The sequence below is a fragment of the Melospiza melodia genome, chromosome 5, assembly GCF_035770615.1.
Source record: "Melospiza melodia melodia isolate bMelMel2 chromosome 5, bMelMel2.pri, whole genome shotgun sequence".
Taxonomy (NCBI): Eukaryota; Metazoa; Chordata; class Aves; order Passeriformes; family Passerellidae; genus Melospiza; species Melospiza melodia.
Window position 1 is genome coordinate 9981985 of NC_086198.1, and position 27547 is coordinate 10009531.

General features: G+C 36.4%; 1 protein-coding gene across 3 annotated transcripts in view; it reads left to right on the forward strand.

Annotated features, from left to right (window-relative positions):
• The window catches only part of SPOCK3 (SPARC (osteonectin), cwcv and kazal like domains proteoglycan 3), a 162965-nt gene that overhangs the window by 131288 nt on the left and 4130 nt on the right, over positions 1-27547 (forward strand). For 2 of the 3 annotated variants that reach the window (XM_063156249.1, XM_063156250.1), the window contains 3 exons: positions 12019-12138; positions 20794-21015; positions 27264-27326. In XM_063156249.1, coding sequence (XP_063012319.1) covers positions 12019-12138; positions 20794-21015; positions 27264-27326 — 405 coding nt within the window. Of the gene's footprint in view, positions 1-12018; positions 12139-20793; positions 21027-27263; positions 27327-27547 lie in introns of those variants that run through there. The other variant, XM_063156251.1, reaches the window with a different exon arrangement.

The following is a 27547-nucleotide window of genomic DNA, read 5'->3' on the forward strand; positions in this document are numbered from 1 at the left end:
ACTCAAAAATTACACAAATCTGCATTTCTATTGGATAAATATCAATCAATTAATTTAGATCAAAATGTTCAGCATCTTACCTTTCTGGAAAAAAAGTTTTACATTGTAGTATTTTTCAAAAAATTATTATCTATGGTTTTCTCCAGGAAAAAAAATAATTCAGTAACAGTATGATAATGATAAAAGATGTTTTGTTACAGAAATATGTATTGAGTAACAAATACTTTATTTCACAGGAAATTTTTCAACACCAAAGTTAATGGAACACCTTGATTATGTTGTGTACAGTGAAATCTAAATAATGTTTGGTTCATTAACTCTTAATATGTCAAAATGTGAGGAACTATAGAAAGAAACAGCCTAAGAAGGGGAAGAAGGTAAAAAAGGAACATGTGAATAGCAAGGAGATGATGATTCTTTAGTTACATCTTTGGCTCAGGAGCATAGTTTTGTGCCCACCAGGCAGGTGCTTGCCTGCCTTGTCTAGATAGAAGAGAGGAGAAAAACTTACTATTTTTTATGTTTATTCAGCCATATATTTATGTATGTTCCTATCTTCTGCTGATGAGCTGACCTATTTTGTGTGTGTATGTCTAGTAAATGAGAAACAAATAAAATCTAGATACCTAATCTACCTAGCTGACTGCCTTTCAGGGGGATTTTGGAGAGTTTGTGTGAATTGCTCCCCTTTGGGCCATTACCACTGCCTGTAGCCTCAGGAAGTTTCTTCTAATTATCCTCACTGTTGAGTGACTGAACAATCAGAGGAGCTCTTGCCTGCATCTTCTTTACAGTTATTCGATATCAATGTGCTGAAAATGTCATGGTTTCTCTTTCCTTGTTTATTAATTTCTTCTAAGAGACTTACCTAACACTCGAGCATTTTTGGACTTTAGGCAGTGACTGGACTTTCAGTATTCATTAAATTTATTTGGGTCAGCTATTTGTTTACATCAGATATTTTACACAGCAGTGTCATGGTATAGCAGGAGTGGTTTTGAGTTCAGTGGGTGTTGTACATTGATGCTATTTGGTCACAGCTCCCTCATGGTGACTCATATAGAAATAAGGAGTATTACTGAGTACTGCTGGGTACAACCCTAAATTGGGAGAGCAGCCCTGCCAAGAGGGATCTGGGGTGCTGGTCAGCAGCAGCTCAGAGAGGGTCAGCAGGGTGTGCCCTGGAACCCAGAGGGCAAAACCCCATCCTGGGGTGCATCAAGCACAGCAAGAGCAGACAACCAGCAGAGGTGACTGTCCCACTGCATCCAGCCTTGGGGGGCCTCACCCTGAGTGGTGTCTGCAGTTCTGGGCCCCACATGCCAAGAAGGATGTGATGGTCCTTGGATGGCTCCAGAGGAGGGAAACAAAGCTGGTGACAGGAATAGAAACCATGTACTGTGAGGAAAGGATGAGAATTTCAGGCAAGTTTGGAGAGAGGGAGGCTGAAGGGTGAGTTCATTGGTCTGCTGCCTGAGGAGGTGGAAAGGGAGGTGCTGAGCTCTTCACCCTTGTATCCAGTGATAGGACACATGGGAACGCCTCTGAGCTGTGCCACAGGAGGGTTAGACTGGATGTTTAGAAGCATTTTGTTACTGTGAAGGTGGTCAAACACTGGCACAGCCTTCCTAGAGAGGTGGTTGATGATCCTGTTGGTGTTTAAGAGGCATTTTGGACAATGCCTTTAATAACATGTGTTAGGTTATGGTCAGCCCTGAACTGGTTAGGCAGCTGGATTGTTGTAGGTCCCTTCCAAGTGAAATACTATTCTAAGAGAATAGGAATTATTTTAATTTGATTGCTAAGTTATGATTCTATTTAGGAGTCTGCCCACTTGCTTGTTTAATAGATTTATCCCAAATGCAGTATAGCATACCTTGAGGCACAAACAGCAAAATTCAAAAATTTAATTTCTAGTACCTAGAAGATAATAAAACCAAATTCTTTTATATGATTTTATATATTTTGTTCTTCTCAGCCTGTACAAGAAAGTCAGTTTTTTGCTAAGTTTGAAGCTTTAATGAGTTTTTAGTTTATTTCTATGTTCTAAGGCTTAAACAACAGTTTTGATAACATTTTAAATTGCAAATTCAATGCCTTCAGGTTTGGTGGGAAGTGTGTTCTTATTGTAACTTCCCTTATCAACTTGGAAACATTAGGGTTCAATGTAATTTGGTGGGGGTTTTTTTTAGAATTTTTTTTCCAGCTGAAGTTACTGGCTGATTTTGAAATACTAGTTGAAGTTGTACTGAAGTTTTTTTATATGGAATGTTAAACCACATTACTGTAATGGCAACTGCTGACCATACTGCATCATGTCCTGCAAAAATGTGTTTAGTCATCGCCATCAGCTCTAGGACCCCCAGCATAAAAAGGATGTGGACCTGCTGGAGTGACTCCAGAGGAAGGCCACAAAGATGCTTGGAAGGGCTGAGACCTGTAGTTGTTCTGCCTGGAGAAGTGAAGGCTCTGTGGAGAGCTTAGAGGAGCCTTCCAGTATCTGAAGGAGGCTACAAGAGAGCAGGATGCTCAAGGCCTTATCCAACTTGGCATTGAACCCTTCAGGGTTGGACCATCCACAACCTCCCTGGGTGACCAGTTCCAGTATCTCATCACCCTCATGCAAAATAATTTCTTCTTAATGTCTTACCTAAATTTCCCCTTTTAGTTTGGGCCCATTACTTATTCTTCCATTACTACATTTCCTGATGAAAGGCTTCCCTGTAGGCTCTCTTGAGATGCTGGAAGGTTCCCATGAGGTCTCCATACAACCATCTCTTCTCCAGAGGCTGGACAGCCCCAACTCTCTCAGCCATTGTCATAGACTTGCTCCAACAGCTCCGTGTCCTTCTCATGTTGGGGACATTGGAGCTGGATGTGATACTCAGGTGGGATCTCACAAGGTCAGAGTAGAGAGGGAGAATAATCTTCAAGTTGCTGGCCATGCTCCTTTTAGTGCAGCCCAGGATTCACTTGGCTTTCTGGGCTGTGACTGCCCACTGATGGCTCATGTTGAGTTTTTCATCAACCACCACTCTGAATTCCTTTTCTGCAGCTCTCCTCTAAGTCCCTTCTCCACTCAGCTTGTGCCTGGGATTGCTGCGACTCAGGACTTTGCGCTGGGCCTTGTTGAACTTCATGAGGTTTGCGTGGGCCCACCTATCAGGTGTGTCAAGCTCCCTGTGGCTGCCATCCCTTCCCTCCAGCATCTTGACTGCAGCACACAGCCTGGTGTTGTCAGCAAACTTGCTGAAGGTGCACTTGATTCCACTGTTTGTGTCACTGACAAAGATGTTGAACAGTATCAGCCCCACAATATAATTATTCTCTACATTTAATGACCTTTTAAAATTACACACTACATCCAGTCCTATTAGATCTGCAGGTGTGGCTATAAATCATCAAAAAGACACTTTCTGCCATGTACAGTGTGTTATAGGATTTTGTTATTTAGGATGTTATTGGATTATGTTTATTTTTCATCATATTTACCAACTCTGACTAATCTGTGAGCAGCCCTAGAAACTTAGAAACTTTTCTTTGTAAAACAGGAATTAAGTATAAAATGAGACTAAACTAGTTGTTTTTCTCTGTAAGTTGATTGCATATTAAGAAATAATAGCAGTGTTGGTTCTTAAAGTAGAAATGTGTTGATGATGTCCTTTCAATTAACCAAATAATATATGCAGACAGCAGCAAGTAAATAAGATCCCAAGTCTGTTCAGGTATCCAAGCAATAGCCTTCAAATTACAGCTATAAAAATTCATCTTCATTGAATGCAAAGCTGGTACTGAAATCAGTGACAAAACTCTCACTAAATGGAACCAGGGCTTCTGTTTGTTTAATGAAATAAGAGCTGTGGAGAAACTCCTAAACTTGGACCCATTATACTGCAAGGTAATTTTTGTGGTGGTGGTGGTTGCTGTTGAGTCCAGTAATCTCTGCACACATTTGCTGTGCCTCAGCTTCACCTTGCTAGATGTGAATTTGCTGTTGTCTGAAAGTCACTGAGGAGCAATATCAGCATCTTGAAAGTGAAGCAATGAGCCATGCAGACAGGAAAGCAACAAATTTTTGAGCTCAGTGCAGTGGTAACAAAACATGGGGTTTGACCACAATGAATTCACAGGTGGCTGTCAGGGCTTGTATCTTTTAAAACTACCTAAATAGCCTGGTGATGCAGCTGGCCCTATGGAATAGGATAATCTGGCAGGACTCTGTAGTGCCATGTTGATTTAATGGTGATCGTTGTCAAAGAAATGAGGAGCTTTTGTGTGACCATTGAGATTCAGGTATCACTGTGATATGTTTCTCAGTATTTATTGATGTGTTTAAAGAAATTCAAAATACTTCTAAGAGCATGGCCCAAAAAGGGCAAAAGAGAAACATGCATGAAATTGAATTTCAGTAACAAAAGGAATAATAGCTAGAAAATGATGTTAAAAGTCTTTTGACAGAGAACAGAAGAATATATGAGAAATAGACATAATTTTGCATTATAAATGTTTCTTACTGTTCTTACTAGGATGTCTTCAAAACCATTATCAGAGGGAATTTAATTATTTCTTAAAATAATTGTAGTACTGATTTTGTTTCTTCACTTTTAAGTCTCAGGTTCTGATGCATTATTTTCAGACTCTTGCTGATGTCACTGACAGTTTAAAGACTTCTACAGATTTTTGTAAACACTGCAACACAGTGATGCCATTATTAGGACAGTAGTTTGGAAGTCTCAGATGCAGTGGTGAAGAGGCTCACAGTTGATGATACTTGGCAGTTCTTTTCAGCTGTAGGCAATGGTGCTGATAATCAGCACAACCAGTTACTATAAATGCCTTTCATGGCTTATGATTAGCAAGTGAAATTATAACTGAATAGATAACTACCTGGCATCTCTAATTGCCCATACCCTTTTTGCCTTGAAAGGTTCTTAATCACCATGTGGAAAAACAGTGTGCGTTCTAATTATATAGATTTTGTTTAAAATGAGCATGCTTTTTGTATAGATTTTTTCAAAATATGTCACATTTCTTTAAACAAAAAGGTTATCTTTTTCTTTTAATAGATTGTAAAATTTATTAAATTTAATTTTTCATTGGGAAAAATGTCAACAGAATTGTTTAAACAATCATCACTGTGTTGATCAGTGTTAGCATTCCTTTCCTCTTCAAAGAACCAAGTAGTTGGTCTAGACAGCAGCAAATTGAGGGTGAAATTCTGGTTGTACTGAAGTCAGCAATTATTTTACTACAGATTTCAACAGGGTAAGGGTTTTAAGAGGGCTTTGTTCAGTTCTGCATACACATGGTGCTGATTTGTGCCTTCTGTGAACAGCTCCTTCTGAAAACTTCTGTACTCGCGAAGTCGACACACGGACAGCACTGTGTGCAGGTAGCCAGCAGAGAGACTGTGGCTGGGAAAGAACTGTCTGGGATGATACCATGATACCAAGATTGATACCTCATGGTGTCTGGTTTGGGTCTGATACTGATTAATGTCACACTCCGTGTGTTAAAGGTTCTCTGTAACACATATGAGGATCACTGTCGGTAATGCAAGATTTTTGGATTTAAAATACATACAGGAATAATCACATTAGAAATTATCAAGGCTAAATAAATTCCTATCTGTATGAATATTCATATACAGCTCATAAAAATTCCCTGATCTACATCAGACATTCATGAACAATCCATTTAGTACTGAATGCATAGACTAGCAAAACATAATTGCACTTTGCTAACATATTTCATAAATGCATTTGTAAACATTGTGGGTATTTGTGCCCTAACCATGTTTTTTTAAACTCATTAGTTTCTGAATTTCTCCTTACACTTTTGATTAGTGAATTTGCGTGGAGACACAGCTGCAGATTACATTTACTTAACCAGCATTCTAATATCACTGGGGTGGTGGTAGTGTAGTGGAGTTTGCATCTCTCTGGCTGGTAATTCTGGGCCAGGGGAATGCAGTCCTGCTGTTACATTACATCCATATAATGGATTAACTGTCATAGTTTTCTTCAATAGTAGAGTAAAAGTTTTTCTACCTCTCTTGGCCTTGCTTTAGGGAAGATACAAATAATTAAATTGGAATGATTCTTCCCTCTTGGTCCTCTCTGAAAGGTCTATAGGCAACTGTGCTCTTGTAATGAACAATTTTATGAGATTGACAGCAATGTTAGTGATTAAACATTCAAGAAAAACACACAAGCAAATGTTTAGAGTAAATGCAAAGTGGTTTAAAGCATCAGATCACGATCTAAATATGAAAAAAGTAAATTGCTGCAATACAGCCTCAGATCTGTTAGACTTCAGTGGGATCCAATATGATGTAAGATTCTTTTATGCCAAACACTTGCAGAGCAGATTGTAGTTAATTTCTGTTCAAGGGTGATTTTTCAGCCCACTGTTTAATTCTCCTGCCCTTCCATGGCAGAGAAAAGGTGCAAACCAGTAGATAGGAGTGAGGAGCAATAATTGTCTATCACAACAGAAAGAAAGGTCCATCAATCCCTTCTAGGTTTTGTGCATGGTTACCTGATGTAATACACTTTTAAGGTCTTTTGTCAGGACAGAATATTTATGATTTCAGAAAATACCTCATTTGAAATGGTAAAATAATATATACATATTTTAAAATTTTCTTCATAAAGGGCATTATTCAGTGATCTTTTTACCTTTTGTCTACTATGTTTCAAGGGATTGTGTATCAAATTGCAAGAAGTCTTTGCAGGTCTCTGTCAGTCATGATCTTGAAGGGAAGAAAATGTCCAGACTTTGTCCCAGAGCTGTGTAGTGCTTTCAGGAATCCTTAAAACTGACTTTTGAAAACTACCATACCTTTGGGTTATGGTTTCCTTAAAAGCTTTCACCACTAACACAGTTTTTAGTCTGTCCCTACTTGAGACTTCCTATATCTTTTATTACACAAAATACTGGATTCAATTGAATATACAGAAATATTTGAAAATTATCTTGGAATATAGCATATTACAGTGGAACATCTCTTTGCTATCTTCTTTTGTTGTCTGTGTTCATAACTATGCAATTTACAGATTAATAATATCATTTTCACCCTCAGAAATGAATAGTTTGAAATAGCAGAGCACGATGAGAAATGATAGCCTACACTGAAGGTTAGTAACAGTGAGTAAAGGAAGCCATATACATTGACTGTCCAGAAAATAAATTAGCAAATTCCACAACAGGTCTGTGATACTTCTGAGAGACTAAAGAATTAGTATTGTCTCACTTAATTGCAATGTCTTTGTAAGCCCACATATTTTAAGTTGAAGACAGTAACTTGGCATGTAAATTGTGTGTGCTGTGGTTACTAGTATTTTTCCTGCACTCAGAAGTCATTATTATACCTAAATGTGAAGTCTTTAAAAACTGTGAGGACACAAAAAGATCAGACTTATTTTATGAAAATGTAATTTTTTGAAATCACTTTGCATTTTATGAAGCATTAATCATGTGCAGAATGTCTGTATGGAACATTAATTTGGGCGGTAAGAATAAGCAGCTGCAGCTCCCTGATATGGTATCTGCAGAATTTGTATTAATTATCTCATAACATAGACTAACCAAAGTAGAAAATTCACTATATTTAGTTAAATATTAAGGAAATCAGAATGCTTTTATTTGATAATTTCAAGGTATTATCTTCCTAAAATCATTGGCCCTAGAGATAACAGATGGCTGATAAATATCAGCTTATAGAAATACAAATATATGCATGAATTTTTTCAGTTTAGAGCCTTTTTTAAAAAAAACCAAACCAGTTCTAACTGTACCTCCAGGATGGTAAAAAGATGACTGAAATGACTGTCCCATTCTTTAGTTACAGGTTTGGAGGGATTTTTGTCCTTCTGCCAAATATATTGGGTTTTGCTAGCACATTTCTTTTTGCCATATGTTACTCTTCCCATTTGTGAAAGATGATGCAGAGCTAGAAGTGCTGCTCTGTATTGCAGGAATTTTAAGTCACTTCCATACAATTCTTAGACATTTAGAGTTAGCCACAAGGGTACTGGCCCTTACTCTGGAGGTGGCAATTTTCAGTCCAAGTAATCAGTTCCTCAGGGCTAAATTCAAAAAAAAAACCTCTGCAGAATGCCAAGGTACTTGTAGAGTACTGTCACTGAGTAGTTACATGTCCTATAATGTTCCGGCTTACTATAGTAGGTAATGTCTTTAAAGCCATGCACATTCTGCACTGGGTTCTGATGGCAGTTTCATTTTCAGAAGAAGGTTTACATGCCCATGCTAGAACAGGTGCTCAGCATTTCCTGTGCAGCCATATGATAGTACATGACTGGCAGGTAATGCTGTCAGAGGGCTTTGGGCTGCATGAGCATCAGCTGTGGACAGCTCCTCATAATCCTGCTCACAGCTGATTCGGAATTGCTGCTCTAACTCGGTTTCTGGGTGTCTAGCAATCCTGGAATGATGGCTGCAATCCTCAAGTTACAGCACAGGAATTACTCTTACACTTTTCAGGGACAAGAGTGTGGAGCTACAGAGCAGTTGATAGTAGTTCCTTTCAAAGAGGGGTTGTCTCTCAAACACTGAGGAACCCTCACATGAGTACTGTGATGGTCACAGGACACGAATGACTGGACAATGCCCTAGGCAGCTTGATGTGATTAGACCTACTTTTAGCAGAGAATAAGAGTGAACTGCTTCTGGAGGTCCCTTTTAGCATATTTTATTAACATATTTATTCTGTGAATCAAACAATATCATATTGGGGTTTTTATTTCTATGCTTTTTAAAGTCATAGGCAGTAATTCTAAGATGTTGGAAAAGTTTGAGTAGCAGGAAGTCTTGCTTCAGCACACACTGACTGATCAGTTGCCCATCTCACGTGGAGTAATTACAAGGTGATTCTAAAACATGGTTGATGTGTACCCTGTTCTTCAAGTTTGCTAGATACTCTATATTTACTTACTGGTTATTTTATTGTAGACATGAATTTGTGAGTATAGTTCTGCCTGATTGAATGAGATTGTATGTGCTGAGAAAATCATCTGCATAGTGTGCAGAGTATTTCTTGCTTCCTTTTTTTTTTCCCTAAATCATTTTTTTGATCTTTCACTTAGCAAAAGCTACTGTTTGATATAACAGTATTGCAGTGTGCTCATTATGTCCATGTCCATTCAATACTTACTAAGCTACAGGTAATTTTGTCTGTGTTTACATAAAAAGGAAGCACTGTTAAAATACCTTACTTTCTCTTATGTCAGGAAGCTAAGACTGGTTTAAATATGTTAGGGAATTCAGCACATTATGCTAGTGCTAAAACACCTTCTGCATGTCTTTACAGGTTTCAGTAGCACTGTTTTTACTTCATTAATGAACTTGAGTCAAAAGGCCCTTAAAGAACTCAGGCTGCTACAGCATTTTCAAATATTTTACTTCCAATCTGTAAAGTATATTCAAACACCAACATAAATCATAACATTTACTGTATGTGAAAACAGATTGAACAGTTGGTTCCACCTAACATTTAAATAATTTTTATAATAAAGTTATATTTGGATTAAGTACCCATAAATTTTCTGATACCTTCATTTTTTTGCATAGCCATAGCTGTTAATTTTGGAAGACAGCCTCATTGCTTGAAATGACAGCAGACTCCAGTAACCTTTGAGCTAGTGACTTGGTATTACCTTGTACTAATTCTCTTAATGGCTACTAAAATTGATTGTAATAGCAGGATTGCCTTGCATTGGCATTATACAAAAACAGAATTACTTCTTGGCAGGTTCCTGAGTGGATTCATGTGATTTAATATGCATTTTTTGATTACTCTCTAACCTTCTACAACCTTTACTGTCTGTCTTTCACCATTAAAGATTCATCTCCCAGTCTATCAGGTTAAATAATAGTCTGAATAGATCTGAATTACCTCATCTTGACCTATTTTAAATCAGTAGAGACAAATTTGCACAATAATTTCACTACTCTGTATCTTTACAAGCTCATCACTGGGATGAAAAGTTCCTAAACATTTTTTAGTATGTATCAACTAGTTAATATAATTTTTCATCATACAGGATTACCTCAACCAAGCATGTTTCAATGGCAAGTAGCATTCTGGTGAATGGATTTTTAGGTTGATCATCTCTGTTACAGCAAAGGAAGTTGAACATGAATTTGTTATCTCATTCCTGATTGGCTTGGCCCTGGCCAGCAGTGGCTGTCCTGGCGCCAGCTGCCCTTGGCTCTGCTGGACATGGAGGGAGCTTCTGGCAACTTCTCACAGAAGCCACCCCTGCAGCCTCCTGCTACCAAAACCTGGCCATAAAAACCAATATACAGCTGTAATGGAAGGAGAAATTAAAGAGGAGCAAAGTGTCCCAAGTTAACAGCTGATTCTTTGTGCTGACCTGTCCTCTGATTGCAAGAGTTGGTACAGGAAGGTGTCACCATAACAAACATAGAAATCCCACATGTTCGAATTACAATATGTAGTCTTGGATCAGAAAACCATTTTCATCTCGTTGTTGTAATACATTTTTTTACTACACATGCCTATTTATGATTCTTTTTTCCCCAGTTCCCTGTAAATTATCAGAAAAGAAATAGTTCTGTTACACAATAGAGAAGCACAAATACAATATTTATAAAAACATAAGTGCATAACATATGCAAATATATGGATGGATGAATTGTACTTTAGTCTTTCATTCTTTCACGGGTAGAATCAAAGTATCAAGAGGGACTTCAGTAAAGAATAAATAATCCCGTGCTTAGGTGCATGCAGGTGTACAGGCATTGATAGTTGTTGACAAAATTATATGTTTCTATCTTAAGCCAAAATACAAGTAGGTTTTTCATAGTGTTGTGCAATTTAATGAAGTGCTAAAAAAGCTAAGTCACTAAATGTGTTGGATTGCTACACAATAAAAGTAAGCAAACTGGAGATTTTTTATGAAGAGTGTCACTGTGAAGCTCAGACAACTTAGGTATGAGCTCTTCAGGTTGTAGCTTATTTGGTTACTGGTAGACCTGGAAAGTGATCCCAATTTGGAAATGACAGCTATTGAGAATGGCAGTGGAATGTATTTTGTTACCTGAGCAGGGATACATTTTTTGTCTTTTCTGCTCTTGTCATCTTCCAAACACTGCTATTTCTTTTGTCTTCCCAAACAAACGGGAAGATGGAGTTCTGGGAGAGATATCTACTTGCTTCAAGCGTGCCCTTTCTTTGTCTTGTCAGTGAATTAGCCTCTTGACTGCACATCTCTCTCTGATACCTGCTTCTGTTGGCCTCTGTGCAAACTGCCAGTACTTTACAGCTCTTCAGCCAGTCTGCTGCTAATCTGCTGCTCTCGGTGCTACAGATGCTCTCTTTGGTCTGGTGTGCTTTTTCTGCCTTTGCTATTTCTGGTCAAAGAATCCATCCTTTCCATCACCAAGTGGCTGTGGAGTCGCCTGTTTGTGCTCACAGGTTTGGCTTGTGAAACTCCATTCCAAGTATATACTTCCAGCACATAGTTGAAACACTTTTGCTCCCAATCCTATTTCCTCTTTTTGTACCTCAGCGTAGGAAAGCAGGCTGAGTGTTTATGATTATCTGCCTAAATTACTCCTCTGACCTCTTCTGGTAGGGCTTGGATTAGTATTGCCTTAATGATCATGGAAATGAGAAGACAAAAGACTGTCATGGGTCTCAGCCTCATCTGCAGTAAGGTGTGAAAATATCTGTGCTACAGCTGGTTATAGTAGTTTGCAAAGGAAGTTTTCTATTCCTTGGCATCTGTGATTTTATAATTCCTTTATACAGCAGGTATTTATTTCTCAGGACCTTCAATGGGTTCTGAAGGCATACCTAAGCAATGCAGCTGAATTAAATAAATTTTTAAAGCTGTGGAACATATATGATTGTATTATTATGTGGGGTTGGAGTTTTGTGGGGTTAGGGGATTTTTTTTTTAGCATAATTTGAAAAGTTCAATTTACCACCCTGGAGAAAAACCTTAAACAACTCTGCATTTTGTTTTTCAGTGTGCAGTGACTTGGAATTCAGGGAAGTTGCAAACAGATTGAGAGACTGGTTTAAGGCACTTCATGAAAGTGGAATTCAGAATAAGAAGACTAGGATTGTTCAGAGGCCTGAAAGAAGCAGTAAGTGATTTCTGCTTGTCTTATTTGATGTTTTCTTTGATCCTTTTCTGTTCTTTTGTTTTTCCATTGCTAAGACCTGCCTTATTCTTGTGTGCTTTAGATAGACGTGTACAAAACTGTAACTTTGGGCTTTTCTGGAGTTGGTTTCTTATTTATGGCTTAGTACTAATACAAGATGTTCACTTCAGACTTTCAATATCATTTGACAGGACAGCTGTCATTCACAATGCTTTAATTTGTGAATGCCATCAAATTAAAATAAATGAAATAAAGGAGCTTAAATTATGTGTGACCCATCTTTGCTAGTGGATGTCAATGTATGTATGTACTGGTACTGAAAAACAGATGGAAAAGAAGTAAGTAAAAAGGAATTTTCAAGGTTATACTTGAAATTGGAAGAGACTCAGGAGTACTAATGAAATGGAAACAGTAGGGATATAATTTGTTTTTAACCTCCTCAAATATTTAAATATAGTTTTTTTGTTGTGGAAAGTAGTTACAATTTAAAATATAATCATCAAAGGGCTTATTTAGAAGAGCAGTTGAAGTGTGCATTAATAGTTTCAAAAGTAAAGCCCTACTGGGAGGGGAGGGAAATGCGATTTCATAAGCCAGAAAGCTCTAGCTTTTGTTACTAAGAAGGGCAAGCTATGAATTCTTCCAGAGTATGTTTCATAGAACTTGGCCACCACTGGCTTCTTACCTTACTTATTTTATGTTTAGCTTTTTAAATATTTGAGAAATTTTTTTAGCTTTTGTTTGTTTCAATTTTTAGCATTACTTTTTCTTTTTTTTTCCCCAAGAAATCCATTAATTGCACTTAATTGGCAATGTCATTTCATTGTGTGATTTTTTTCATGCTAAGAAAATGTGAATAATTCTGTAAAACAGAATGAATTAAAGATGATTCTGTCTTATCTAGGAATGCTTTTTTTAACATTGAGAAAAATTGTTTCTGAGGTACAGTGGGAATTCAGTAGTGCCACTTTTTATTGGTATTGAAAAAAATGACATTAAAACCTATATATTTCCAATTTACATTCTGACTGGTGCCCATAACCGGCATGTGATCTGCTTCTCATGCAGTAGTGAAAACAATAGAAAACAAATTTTGCAGCCCTTAAGTAAGAGTTTACTTTTTTTTTTTTTAGCTATACAGTATCTAATCATGTAGGTTAGTGCATTGTTGAAGGTAAACTACTGAATTATCATGTAGTGTCCTGTTTCTTGTTGAATGCTACTTTGAAATTTGGGCAGTGATAAAGTAGCAACTGTAGAGCTGTTAAGTATTATGTCCTGCATAAATAACAAATCAGTGTTTCAAGAAATTTGATTCCATATAATACAAGAAAGTCAAGTTCATAATTAATGCTTTGAATACAGTGAGATGTAGTGCAAACACAAAATTCCTCGAAGAGTGAAATTTTTCCTTTAGCTTTTTTCCCTTAAGCACACAGGTGGTTTTGATAAGACCTGCAATCTCTTCTTGAAACAGGCATTTGTACCATGATGTGTATGTGGATATAATACAGTCATATATGTTATGTCACCAGTTTGTTTGCAAATTTTTGCTTTATAATGGCAAGCAAAGACTATATTTAGACTTAAGATCCAAGGTTTTAACATATGAGGCTAAAAATGCAAGAATCTTACGGATTTTTGGACACTCAATTTTGGAGGCCTTCAAAGTCATAAAATTCTCTCTTTTATCATTGTACAGAATCTGCACATATTGTAGGAGGTACTTGAGATTTAGGGCACAATTCAGATTGCACGCTATTCTACCATTTTTTAGAGAGATAGCATCAAGAGTTGATTTGGATGGCTAAGAATAGTTTTTGCAAGACTTTTTTCATCAACAGGTGAAGGATTACAATATCTGTGGGAAATTGTGTTTCCTGTATATACTGACTTTAGGTTATGTGTCAGCATCATTCTGTCAAAAATGTTTGACTTAGGTTTTTATCACAGTACCAGAATTTGGAATGTTGTACTAAGTATTAATTTATTACTAGTTCTAAATGGGATCGAAGTTTGATGATAGGCTTTGGGATGTTTATTTTCTTTTTCCTAAAATAAAACAAATCAAGTTTTACAGAATGATTACATGTGAGGCATTCAGTTTGTCCTATATTTTCTTCTTTTTCTTTTCAAAAAGAGATATTCAACAAATGCCTGCATTGTTTTGCATTTGAACAGTAACTGTTCAGTGGGCGATGTTTCAGTACTGTGGTCAGTTACTCAAACTGGATATAGCTAATTGTGAAAAAATACTGGGTTTAAATATTAAACATCCTATTTGTGCAGTACTGACTCAATTTTGTAAATAGCCAATATTTACATGTAATAATTTATAATAATTTGACAGGCTACTGTGGGAAGGCGGTCCATCTGTAGACAGGAAGCAACTGAATGAGTGTGTATTCGGTAGTAGGATTTTTTCATTTGTAGATTTGGGAATGTATGAATATATTTAAAACTGGTTTCACTAGTGCTGTATGTTTTTCCTGTTGTGTAAATTTCTGTACTTCAAAATTTCTCATTTAAGACAGCAAAATACATACTGCATTTTATGAGAAATGAACACGTTTGTTGTTCAGAAGAAAATATTGTGTCACTATGTCCTGTAAACACATGAAAAAACATGAAATATGACAACCATTTAACATGGTAATGTCCTTTCTAGTACCATTTTAAAATTCTTAAAACTGTTCTTGCAGAGCAAAATTCTCAAGTAACGTCCCTCAATGTCTGTTGCCAAAGTCATAGGAGGTCCAAGACATCAGGCCTGTTGGTATCTAAGTGTATCAGGGCATCCAGGCGTATTGATATCCTGGTGTGCCAGGGCTGTCCCGTCCCTGTTTTGGAGATGCCTGAAAGCTACAGCTACAATGAAACTTGCAAAGAACTTCTTTTCATGTATAATGGCTTTACACTTAGCACATGAGATTTGGTGGTCTGTGCAGAATACAGCTGCAACAGAAAGCCACCTGCATGCAACTTCCCCTTTCAGAGTCCCATCTAACAGATCCCTGGAGCTGTTCATTATCCTTTGGGAGTTAAAAATCTGTTTTGTGACCCTTCTCCCCTAGGCTTTCTTGTATTCTCATAATGAAGTTCCTTCCTCACTGAAAAACCATTCTGCATTCAAAGAAGCAGTTTGTGGCATCCTCTCTGGTTGTCTCTTTGTACTTAGGTTTTTTTCATATCCCAATCGCTCTGGTGGCATTTAGTATGGGATATATTAAAAGACTTGAGCACAGTCCTTCTGACCAAGGCAGATGTGGTGAAAGTTTGGAGTTGGTCTAGTTATTAAATTATCCCCTTTTGTTCCCTACAATCATTAATATACCTAAACAAACCAAACAGTAGTGTTCTGCTAGAGCCATCAATATGCTGCTAAAAGGTTAAAAATGTCAGCCTACATTGCTGTGTTTTTAGAAAAGTAAGATAATTTTGTCTTACTGACACTTTTTTCCAAAGCAGAATGTAATTGAGAGTAGAATGTTTCAAAAAATAATAGGGTATTATTTCCAAAATCTCTTTTGCGTCCAGATGTGGTCAGATTTAATATATCTGAAATGATCATTGATATAGATCCTACATATACACTTAAATCTTTTCCTCGGGCCACTTATGGTCTAAATAGATGACACAAAGGGGAAAAGCATATTTGACCCTCATACTACTGTAATACTCTCATTATTTTTCACTTGTGAGTCAGAATATGCAGAGTTAAAAAATCAAGTGACATTTTATGTAACTGTTTAAAGTCTATTAGAATATTCATTCTATTTCTATATTAATTTTGTATGCTAAAACACAAAATTAGTGCCTCATATGCAAAGCACAAACAATACCATAGTCCCAGAGATATTTCTGCTAACAGGCAGTCTGTTTCTGAAGAATACTTGTGCACCTTCTTGTGTTAAAATATGAAAAAGCCGAGGCCAAAGGTAATAAATAGAGACTCTTTTTATGGTTTGGAAATAATATCATGATTTAAAGTCTAATACATAAATAATTTTGAAAATAACCTAAAAAAATTGAGAATTCTGAAAGAAAATTAATTTTAAGTGGATTTTCTGGAATTACTATAGGAAGATATTATTACACTAAAATTATCAAATCTCTATACAAAATTTTGGGAGGAGTAGACTAGTTGTGTAAAGAAAAGTAAGTAAAATAAGCAACTTCCAATTTTTGCTTGAAGATTTTCATTTCGTTCTGACTGTCGTAAATTCCTTACTTATGAAGAGACAAACTGATAATGTGGAGTGATAAATTATATTTCCCTGATCTTCACTACCAAAGCATATTTGAAAACCATGAGGTGCAGATAGAACTCATAAGAACAATAGGGTTTTCCTTACTCCTAGAGTAAGGAAGGAGTTCCTAGAATTGTGGTATTAAACAGTATTTTGGTGTCTTCAAAACACTGATGGCTTGAGATTTGTCTAATTCCTGAGATTATTTCAGGAAATATTCCATAAAGCTGAACTCCAAAGTTGAACAGGCTGCCAACTTGAACCATAGTTCTAGCTTGCTAGAAAGGAAAAGTTCTTCCAGTGAATTTCTGCATGTGTCAGGTTAGCTCATGCAAAGGCATCCTCAATGCAAGAGTCTGGAAGAAGAGATCCAGCCTAGAATTAATTCTGATCAGGAGTTTTAATGAATCCATCTCTACTTAAAATTAGTTCTCTAAGTAAACCACACAGTGTTGCTGACTGAAGTTGGTGTTGACTCAATCTTTTGTACATAATTATCCTTATACACAGTGAAATGTGGGTCTTTATTACTTTATTTTGTTTTCAGTTATCTGCTTTCCTCTGACAGTCACTCCTGTTAATAAAATGGTAAGTCTGGTGTCCCAAGTAACAAATTTCATCTGATCCATCAATCTGTTAGGAAGCTGATAGTTTATAGGAATAGGATTCATGTTGCTTGCCCCCTCTCCCCACCTCCCCCTCCACGACTTCCATATAAAAGTCTTTAAAACACTTACTGGAAGAGACTTCAGAATGCAAAATTTCACGAGGGCACTGCAGTTGTGCTTTATTTTTTTCTCTTGTACCTTTTGCTGTGACATGAGAGTCGGTGTACCTAGGTTTACCTTCCCCAGGTTCCCCAGGGCCGGGAGTTGGTCTTCGGTGATTCTTATGGGTCCCTTCCAACTCAGGATATTCTGGGATTCTGTGTCCTGCCCTAACCTGGGCTCTGCTCGTGTCTGTGTAACCACAGTCAGCAGGAATGTTTTGCAGCCTGAGACAGGGGACACAATTGTGCCTGATTCTGTCTCCTGGCTCCTGTGGAGCCTGATGAGGCTCACCAAATCACCACTTTTGTGATCAAATACAAAAGCTTTCACCGCTGCTTTGTCCTCTTTATTTTAGTCTTTCCTGCTCTGCTCTGTCCTGATTGCATTAGGAAGGGAAACCTTTTCCCAGCTTGTGCACAGTAGGTCTCAGCTGTGAGATGCTGTTCACTGAAGGTTTTCTACTAACCACAATATTACAAAAATCCATTACAAAAGAAAACCTTCTTGCTATGCAGCTTGCAGACTGGACAGGTAAAATGGATGGTCTAGATGTCAGCCAGGAGTCTGGCAAAGAGTGCATGTGTGTTTATTCACGTGTGATTTGCCAGAGACTTTTATTGCTTCAGACAGCACACTGGTATTGGAAAAAAAATGTGCATTTCTTGGCATGTTAGATAAACAATTTGTATATAATGCAGTATATGAGCCCTGTGATGAGTATATGCTGTTCTGATTTCCACATGGTTTCAGAAGCTGTCTTCCTCAATGTACACATTGCTTACATGCTTAATAAGCAGGCAAGCAACAGTTTTGTCTTGGAAAGCTGATAAGAGTTGAAATTCTCCCCAGAGAAATAACCAGAAAGAGGAGCATTTCTGTTAGTTCCTTTTGAGCATATGTTTTGAATGCCCAGTATGTAAGCCATGGAGAATGGTAATATTTTGTAATAATTTTTTCCCTTGGAATTGTTTTTACCAGGAAAAGAGCATGAGCCGGTACTTCATATTTTTTAGATAGTGTTCAGAAATAGCTGCATAAAAGTTCACTTCATTATGGTATATGGAAATAGATTTTGAGTAAGTGGTTAAAATGAAAGAGAAAAACATCTTTCATAATTGAGTCATCTGAGCAGCAGTTTTTGCCCTCCTCGGCATAATGTCCTGCTACTTAATCATCAAGAATAAATTACTATCATTCAATTATAGTAACTATTCCTTAGTTTCTGCTTATTGCTTTGTGTTAAAACTGTGATAAATTAAATCTGTAAAACCAGAATTCTAGTTGGTGTTCCAAGTGATAATATACTCAGTATGTGATTTGGGCAATGATTTCCTAGGTCTAGGTCACTGGGTGATTTTTTCATTCTTAGTTCTCTGTCAGCTGATGCCTTCACATGTCAAACCATGTTAGCAGATATTAAACTCTAGATATGAACTTCAAGGCTTTTCTGACTCTTTTCCCCAAGTATATCACCTTCAAGATGTATTATTTTATCAATATTATAATAGAGGAAGCAAGTCATTGTTGAGAAAAAGTACTTCTGATAATTTTAAGTTCGGACAGCTCAGTAAAAGCTCTTTTAAAATGAGCCAAGAATTTTACCACAATAATCTCTAAAAGAGTTGGTAATGTGTATATAGACCTGAAGTGATGATCTTTTTGTAGTGTAGCAGCTCTGGAAGAGGAGGAGTGCTCCATTTTATATCAAACAAATATCTCTATCTGCTTCTATCTCTATCAACACCTGACTGATTCACCTCTGAAATACTTGAGCCATTTTTATTTATTTTATTTGTTTGAGCAAAACTAATATTTTACCTAGATTTCAGACATTTCTCTATTGCAGTGACTGATGGTTGTGATAGACTTTGGCTTGATGAAACAAGACCGATGAAAACTAAGAAGAAATGTGATTTTTCTCTATTCACAACACTAAAATTGTGTATACTAGACCAGAGGAAGAACAAAAACCTAGAAATAACAACAAATACACCTGGACTGTAAATGAGAATACAAGCTATTTCAGAGTTGAACTCTAACAAAAGAAACATAAATAACTTTCAAGATAAAACATAATCAGTTTTAGAAATTATTAAATCATACAGTTATTTAGTAGAAAGTTAGACACCATGATCCACAGTACTTTTTTCCTCCTCTATCTGATGCTATTTAGCAGATAGGCTATGAGAGTTTTAATAAATGTAAGCTTTTCTTACATAAAATGTTATTGTTTGAAGTAGTTTTATTAGTTCTGGTGTACCAAAATAATATATTCCTATCTTCTAGGAAGAGCATGTCATGAATATCAGACTTCATACTCTGTATTTAAATAATCAGCTGTGGTTATGTTGAACTTTGACAGGATTTATTGAAAATATTAGATCATAATAACACTTTTCTGGTGCTATCCTGTTGGTATCAGTGATCTGTAATAAAATGATCTGCATTTTAATTATATTGCTGACTCCAATGCAAATTTTTTAATTTTAAGCTTTGTCCTTAATTATGGAACATATAATAGAGAAGATGCTGGTGGGACATCACTTTTTAAAAAATCTAAAAGCTATATAGAAAGAAGCGAGAAAAAAATTGAGGAATGAAAGCAGAGGATGAGCTCCAGTCACAGGCTAATGGTAGTTAAGGAAATCAAGAAAAAGAGAAAAAAATCTTATGCAGTTGTACAATATTGTTCCAACCTTAATCTAGTGGTGTGTACACCTTTGACATGTTCGATTCTCTTTCACTGTTCTTCAGATAAATTTATTTCTTCTTAGAGGAGAATTTGAAACTGACTTGAGCTGATCCTGGTGTGTCCCTTCCGACTTAGCTTATTCTGTAAAATAAGCAGATGTTTGGAAGGCATCTGCTTTTTCTTAGTATAGTTTATTAAAAACATAAAACTGTCTTCTAGTATCCTAAAATACAAATACTAACACTGTGAGCTTTGCTAGAATGAACCACAAATGCTAATTTAAAAATATTTTGTCCCAAGCTGGAAAGTGATACCTCTTTCAATAAACTGGAATTTCCACATGCAGAGGAATTATCTTCGATTGCTATGGCCCACAAAGTCTGTCCTTAAATACACCTTTTAAGTGGCTTTTATCCTAAATTTCCTTCTAGTTGGCATCTTACTTATTAAAATCATTCTGTAAACTTTGCAAACCACTTAATTTTCATTCTCCTGATTTGTAGTATCACTTAAATTCCTGATCAGTATTTTTGCCAGGAAATCATTATCTGTCATTTATTACTGTACATAATGTGCGTGCTAAATATATAACATTTGACATGAAAACTCATATTTCTAAATGTTTTGAGTCTGTAGCAGATTTGACTCTTTTTAGCAGATTAATTTACTGACTTTAAAAGTGAATCTGACATATAATTTATATGTGCATTTCAATAGCATATACTGTTTGTGGCATCTATGTACCACCAGAGCTATTTCCATGATGCAGCATTCTTTTGTGGTGGCTGCAGCAGTTTTCCTCCTATATAATTTAAAATTATTTCCTTCTATATAATTAATTATTTCCTCCTATATAATATAAAATAAGCAGCTGCTCCAGCTTTCCTCCTGTATAATTTTTGATTATTTTTGTTTTGTCTCTTAGGATTTGATACCAGCATTTTGCCAATTTGCAAAGACTCCCTGGGCTGGATGTTTAATAGGCTTGATACGAACTATGACCTGTTGTTGGACCAGTCAGAACTTGGAAGCATTTACCTTGACAAGAACGAGCTGTGCACCAGGGCATTCTTCAATTCTTGTGACACATACAAAGACAGTTTGATATCTAACAATGAGTGGTGCTACTGCTTCCAAAGACAGCAAGGTAAGAGATGAGATCAACCTGCATATGTGTATGTCTGACCTTTTTGTTGGGCTTCATCTTTTTTTTAACATACTAAGAAGATTACTGTGAACTACAAGCTCTTAAATGCTGTGCAATGAATTTGTTTCAAGGTTTGTGACATATGGTGAATACCTCAAATGAAATAAAAAAGCCCCAAAGTAGCCAAATGACTCAAGCTAAATAGAAAGGCTTGCTAGAAATTCAAGGATTCTAAATAAAGTGTAACACTGCCACTAGTGCTTTTATAGCTATGTTGTTCCTCATGCCCAAAATTTAGTATGTATATGGAGGGAAAGAGGTGAAAATAAAGAACAGTTTACTGAAATTACTTCTTTCCTGGTCTACTTTGCCTACATTATAAAATAAACTTTTTTTATTACTAATGTAGGGTATCTTAATGTTTGGTGAGCCTAATAAAATAGCTGAATGAACATTATGGATAAAGTTATTTCCAGTCATTTAGACCTAAAACCAGTTGGTTTTTATTGCCTAATTGAATCTCTTGTTAATGTCCTGATGTGATTTTGGTTAGACAAATAAACACAACCTATAGACATTATTTTCCTGAGGAATATATAACAATTTTAGATATAGATATATAGTCAAGCTAGTTGTAATGTATCAAGGAATTCACTCATTGAATATTGTCTGCAGTTGGTCAGAATAACCCCTGCATTTTCCTTACTAACATGAGGGAGTTTTTCTAAAGGATAAGCAGCAACTAAGCTTCAAATTACTACTGCTGATAGAGGAGATAAAACTGATTTGGTGGAAAGTTTGCTAAGCTAATTCAGCCTTTTTGAAAGTTTTAGTATCAGTTTTTAATTCTCACTTGTACCCTTAAAACTCTCATGATAAATTCACATTAGCATTCAACATTTATGATTTTGTTCCGATTTCTGTGGAAATAAAGGTTTTCATCATGCTACATCTGCCCGTTGTAAATCTAAGTAAAAATAAAGCTGTACTTCTGTAGATAAGCACTAAATAGCAGATATCTTTTCTTTGGTAACTTTCTTATTAAAAGGTTAACATTTAAACTTTCAAACAGGTGTTTCAAAGCACATTATTGTTTTATAATAATTTTTGTGTGATATTTTATAAGCATGTATGTACTTGCTGCCAACACTAGCAAATTAACAATAACCCATCCCAGAAGCAATGTAGCTCCTAAAGAGCCTAACATTTTGTTCATTTGTCTATAAAATAAAAATAAAAAAACCCACCACAATAATTTGGTCAGTATACTGTTAGAACCTGAGGATGGTATTGTAAAGACTGATCTAAACACTAAGGAATTTTATTAGTGGTACCCCAACAGATCCATCTTTCAGTGACACTGATTCTTCATATTGCAGAACCCAACATTATCAAGCTTTTCTTCCCCTTTTTACCAATTTCCCCACTGTCTTGATAATGTGTTGACATAAGGTGCTGATTTCAAACAGATTAGATAGTCTTTGATACCACAGTATGTTTGAGTATATAGTAAAAAAGACATCTAAAAATTGTATATGAAGTGAAATCTGACTTTCAGGAACACTTGCACATTAAACATGCACGTCATCCTTCAAAATTAACAGTCATCAAAATCTGTAATCTCCATTTCTTGATCTAAGGAGAAAAAAAATCTTACAGTCTTCTTTTGTCATGTCTTATTTTGTCATGTCTTATAGCTGTTGCACAGCTGTCTCAGCCCTGCTTCCCGTGTGTATTAGTGACCCATTGAATTCTCTAATTGGCATTGTTATGCTGAACTGTGGAATATGTTCATGTCTGGTTATGTTTTACTTGATGGAATGATCTAAATAAGGCCTTTAACTAAGCCTTTGCTATTAATAGCAAGGAGATGGAAAAGCTGAGAAATTCAGCAGCTTCTTTCTGATGTTTATTAAAATAAGCTGATATTAACAGAATGCTTCAAGCCATGTAGAGCAGTTCTCTGTATTCATTGAGCTTAGTGCTTTCTGGGCAGATCAGTGGTTTTACAGTACTCTTCTTGATTAATGTTGTTCTAAAGAGAATACAAAATTTAGTCAACCATATGTATCATACTGGGATAGCAATTTCATTGTGCTTTTTAAAAGTACATAGTGTTAGCTTGAGTCATTACCTGAGAAGTCCTGTGGTCTTTGATCTTAGTTTTACCGTGCAAGACTGTCAGCATTAGACAAATCCTTGAAACTCTTCATTCTTTCTGTCTGCTTGATTACACTACACTAGATCTATTACTGAACACTGCTAACAACTCCTAGTCATTATAGGCAACTTTTTTATGACTCTTGAAGTCATATCTTTCTTGTGGAGAAGATGATCTTCCTGTAGTAGTTGTCTCACTTTGACTAATGGTTAAACACTTAGGTATAGTCCAGGGATGCTTATTGAATTTTTTCTTGCCCTTACTCTGCCTTAAATGTAGTTTAGTATTTCTGAGGTATATCCAAGGTATTAAAATGCATTTCTGCAATGCATCAAAATCTGCACTGTGCCAGTGTTCTTTGTAAGTCTTTTTGTATGCTTTGATCACTGTGGCCCTCTATTTTCAACAATCCATGCAAGTGTTTCAGCACCCATCTTCAGAAATTACTTCCTTAGTTGTTCAATGCTAATGTGACACTTCAGTGCTTACTTAAATGCTGAAATGCTGAGGCCCTTGCAATGGTGGCCTTTTTATGAGCTAAATTTTTTTCTGCCAATAATTGACTGACTACTGCAGCCTTGTTTTGTGGCATCACTGATTCGGAGTAGGAGAGTAGCCAATTTTGCTGAGAGTTTTAATGCTTAGCAGCAAAGTATTTGTTTACTGTAGGCCTCTGCATGGATCTATTAGTCCAGCACTTCTCTAGGTGTGTTTTCTTAGAGGCCCTTCTGTCTGCCATACCTGGAAGACATCTTTGTCACTTCAAAAACAGTCCCTCTTATAGAAGACTGATAATTATTATGATTTGTATTTGGCAGTCTTAAGATTGCAAGGACTTCAAATATATTTATTGATAGTTAGAAATGAAGATGTAACATGCATTTATCAAGATAAATGCTGATCATGAGATCCCCCTGGCAGACTTCTTGAACTGTAGTATTGATGTTTCAGATCCTTGAAGTACAAACCTCAGATGTCCAAAAATTATAATGCTTGATGCCAAGTACAGACAAGGTGTCACTGCAGCCTTACCTGCAGTAGACCATAACCAGAACTTAGGGGCTCTGCCAAACATTATCTACTTGACTGGTGAAAAATCACTGTTTTGTTCTTGAGTAAGAAGGAGAATCTCTGAAAGTTGGAGGCGCACTGTGTGAGTAATGGCTCCTTGAGACCTATCTGTTAAAAATAATGGTCAAACCTACCGGTTTGACTCCAGTTGATCTGTTAATGTGCTATTTTGGTAAATCAAAGCTTAGTTGTGCTAGCCTTGAAGCACTTCTTGACATGAGTGGATACTGGTGTCTGATGGGCCAGCATTAGCAGTGTTGGATACTCTGGTGTGCAGCAGTGCTCTGAGCACTGACAAACTGTGAATGGCTGGTGCTGTGTGGGTCATGATCCACTCCTCGCCGTGCACTGGTGTTATCAGAAGGACAATTCCTGCCACATCTGTGAAAGTAGGTTAAGGATGCAGATGATTAGATACCTTATTTGTATTCAGATTTTCAGACAGACTAATGTCAGGTTCATTGCTATTTCAAGAGAAACTACAACCCTGATTTTTGTAAAGGATTTTTTTCCTCCCTGAAAATAACTGTTTGGCTCAAGGAGTTGTCCGGTGATTGCTTTTTTGTAGAAATAATTTCAGAAATCTTAAAAAAATACTTTACAAACTTAGGAGCTAACCTACAAATAAAGAGGGAGGCATTATGATTTGGGAAGATAGGAAAAAGAATGTGCTGTAAGCCAAAAGGGATTGGTTGAAATTCTAGCCTGCCATTCTCTTTGACAGTTTTAAGCACCAGAGTGATTTTAGTATTGTTAAGAGTTTTTGCTGCTTTTGCCCTAAGAAGCAAAGCTTAAGTTTGAATCTTGAAGACTTCTGAGAAGAGTGTTTTGGGTAAGTAACTCCCTCATGTTGCCTTGTTACCTCTTGGTTAATGGTATTCCTTTTTGTAATTGTGCCACCAAAGATTTATAGCTATAAAAGAAGATTTTTTTTTCTTTAGGCATCATCCATAATTTTTACATTTCCACATGTTAGTGCTCAAATATGCATATGTATGTTTCTAATTTAGGATTATTTTTCATGGATAAAAATGTATGTATTCTTCCTATTTGACTAGTTCTTCTTCGTCAGCATATTTCCCATCTCTTTTGTAGGAAAGGAGAGACTAGAATAGAATAGTTCTGTGACATTACCCAACCATTAACATAACACTGCCAAATCCACCCCATTCCTAGATCCTTATAACCTGTAATATTTGTATGATAAATTACTGTAATTTATTTGATTAATGGTAGTAGAAAATACCTTTAGTTTAAGAGATAATCAGTCCTCAGAATGTTATAGCATTAAGACTTTAAATTGTCAAATATTGGGAAAGACAGAAACTTTAGTTTTGAAAGGTAAGGAAACTGTGAGCATGATCATCCTCAAAGTATTTCCTACAATGCAAAAATAAAATGTCATGTAGCCTCATAAAGTAATCAAAGACCGAATTATTAAAAAGCAATGCCCACCCAGAGATGTCAAATCTCAGTGATTTTTCAAGAGCACACAGAGAAATTGGTTCATTGTCTGGAAAGACAACTCCTAAAATTTCTTCTGGCATTAAGACTTCTGTTGACAGTGTTCTGAAAGTGGAGCCTACCCTTAAGGCCTTCACTCTAAAAAGAATCATTACAAATTTTGTGTGAAAAGCCAGGCCCACCAGAGTTGAGGCCACTGGAGACATTTATGAGCTTCTTTAAATGTAATGCATATATAAATGTTATTTAAAATGTAAAAACAAGAGAAATGAACATCCTGCTGCCAGTAAGGGACTATTATTGTATACTAGTTTTTTATTTACACTGTTAGATAATAGCAAAGGTATGTTGGAATAACTAGGTTGTGCCAGCCAAGAGGCTGTGTGTTCACCAGAGCTGTATTTTTGATCTCCACTTTATCTGGGCCTTTGTCAGCAGTGCCCTACAGAGTGACTGAGTTCTGGTCCATTGTGCTCTGCATCAATGGGCTGGGCCAGTCTTACTCATTTTAAGCCAGCTCAGAACACCTTTTTCTATTTGCATGGAGAAAAAGGGATCCTTGAGTTAAGCACATGGCAAAGATGTATTATAAATGATCAGAGTCTGCTAAAATGGAGAATGCATTTAATATTCATGCAATGTAAGATTTTGTCTGGGAATGGTGCAGGCTAAAGACACCTGTGAGTAAACTCAGTAATTTTATTGCTGGTTCAGAATGAGAAATGCCTGGTTCTAATAATGGTCTAATGTGGTATGCAGTGCCAGTGTTCAGAGATTAATTAGTGCTTTGCTGTCTTTGATTCTTTCACTTACTGAACAGTGATGTAAACACATTCACATCTTATTTTCTTCCCATTCATGGCGCATAATGCGACTTTCTTTTATGGACAGTAAAAAATCAAATTATTCAGAAGTAGAATTCAGCTGTAGCTGAATAATGAAAAACTGAATTTTAATACATATTCTGTTTCTCAGAGCCATCTAAAGTTTGGCCTCCATTTCTAAGTTAGTTTGCTGCACATGGGGCTTTGTACCTATGGGATCCAGTCTTACATTGTTGCCAGAGAATCATTGAATTTTGCAGACTTCAGTGAAGAAAGAGATTTTATTTTCTTAGTGTAGTATGTCAAATACAAAATTGGAACATGAATTCTAAAAAGGACAAAAGGGAGGAAATTAAAAGAGCTGTTCTGTGTTTAGCTAATACATGAGGCAAGCTTCACAGTTGCAGAGATTTTTATAGAGCAGTAAAGTAGGGTGTGATAGAGTTACTATTTTGGTCTAGCATTCCTCAATCCTCCAGACTAGTGACTAGATGCTCACTTGGAGATGAGTTAACTATGAATGGTGTTCTGCACATATCCATGGTGGTGCACAGATTCATAATTCTGAAACTGTAGCAAGCTGTGGTAATTCTTTTCTTTCAGATGTGTGTGTTCCATAAGATCATAGTTAGAGTGATCTTACAACATAGCAAACTGTGAAAACGTAGTCATGTGCTTTCTGTCCTCAATACTGTGTGACCTGTTTAACCTTTTTTATGTCCTTTCAGATCCACCTTGCCAGACAGAACTCAGTAACATTCAGAAGCAGCAAGGAGGAAAGAAGCTCCTAGGTGAGCCATAGATCATTCTTTTGAAGGTTTTATTACTTACATAAATAACCCTAGTTAAACAGCAACACAAAATCAATATTAATCCAATGAAGATGGACCACAGTAAATCTCAGCAGCAAAATTTATGAAATTTTTGGAAGCTATTAAACTTGGTTTTATTACGTTACCTAGCAAAAGCTCTTACTTCTGTTTTATTACCCTGATAGAAGGTACATTTTTAC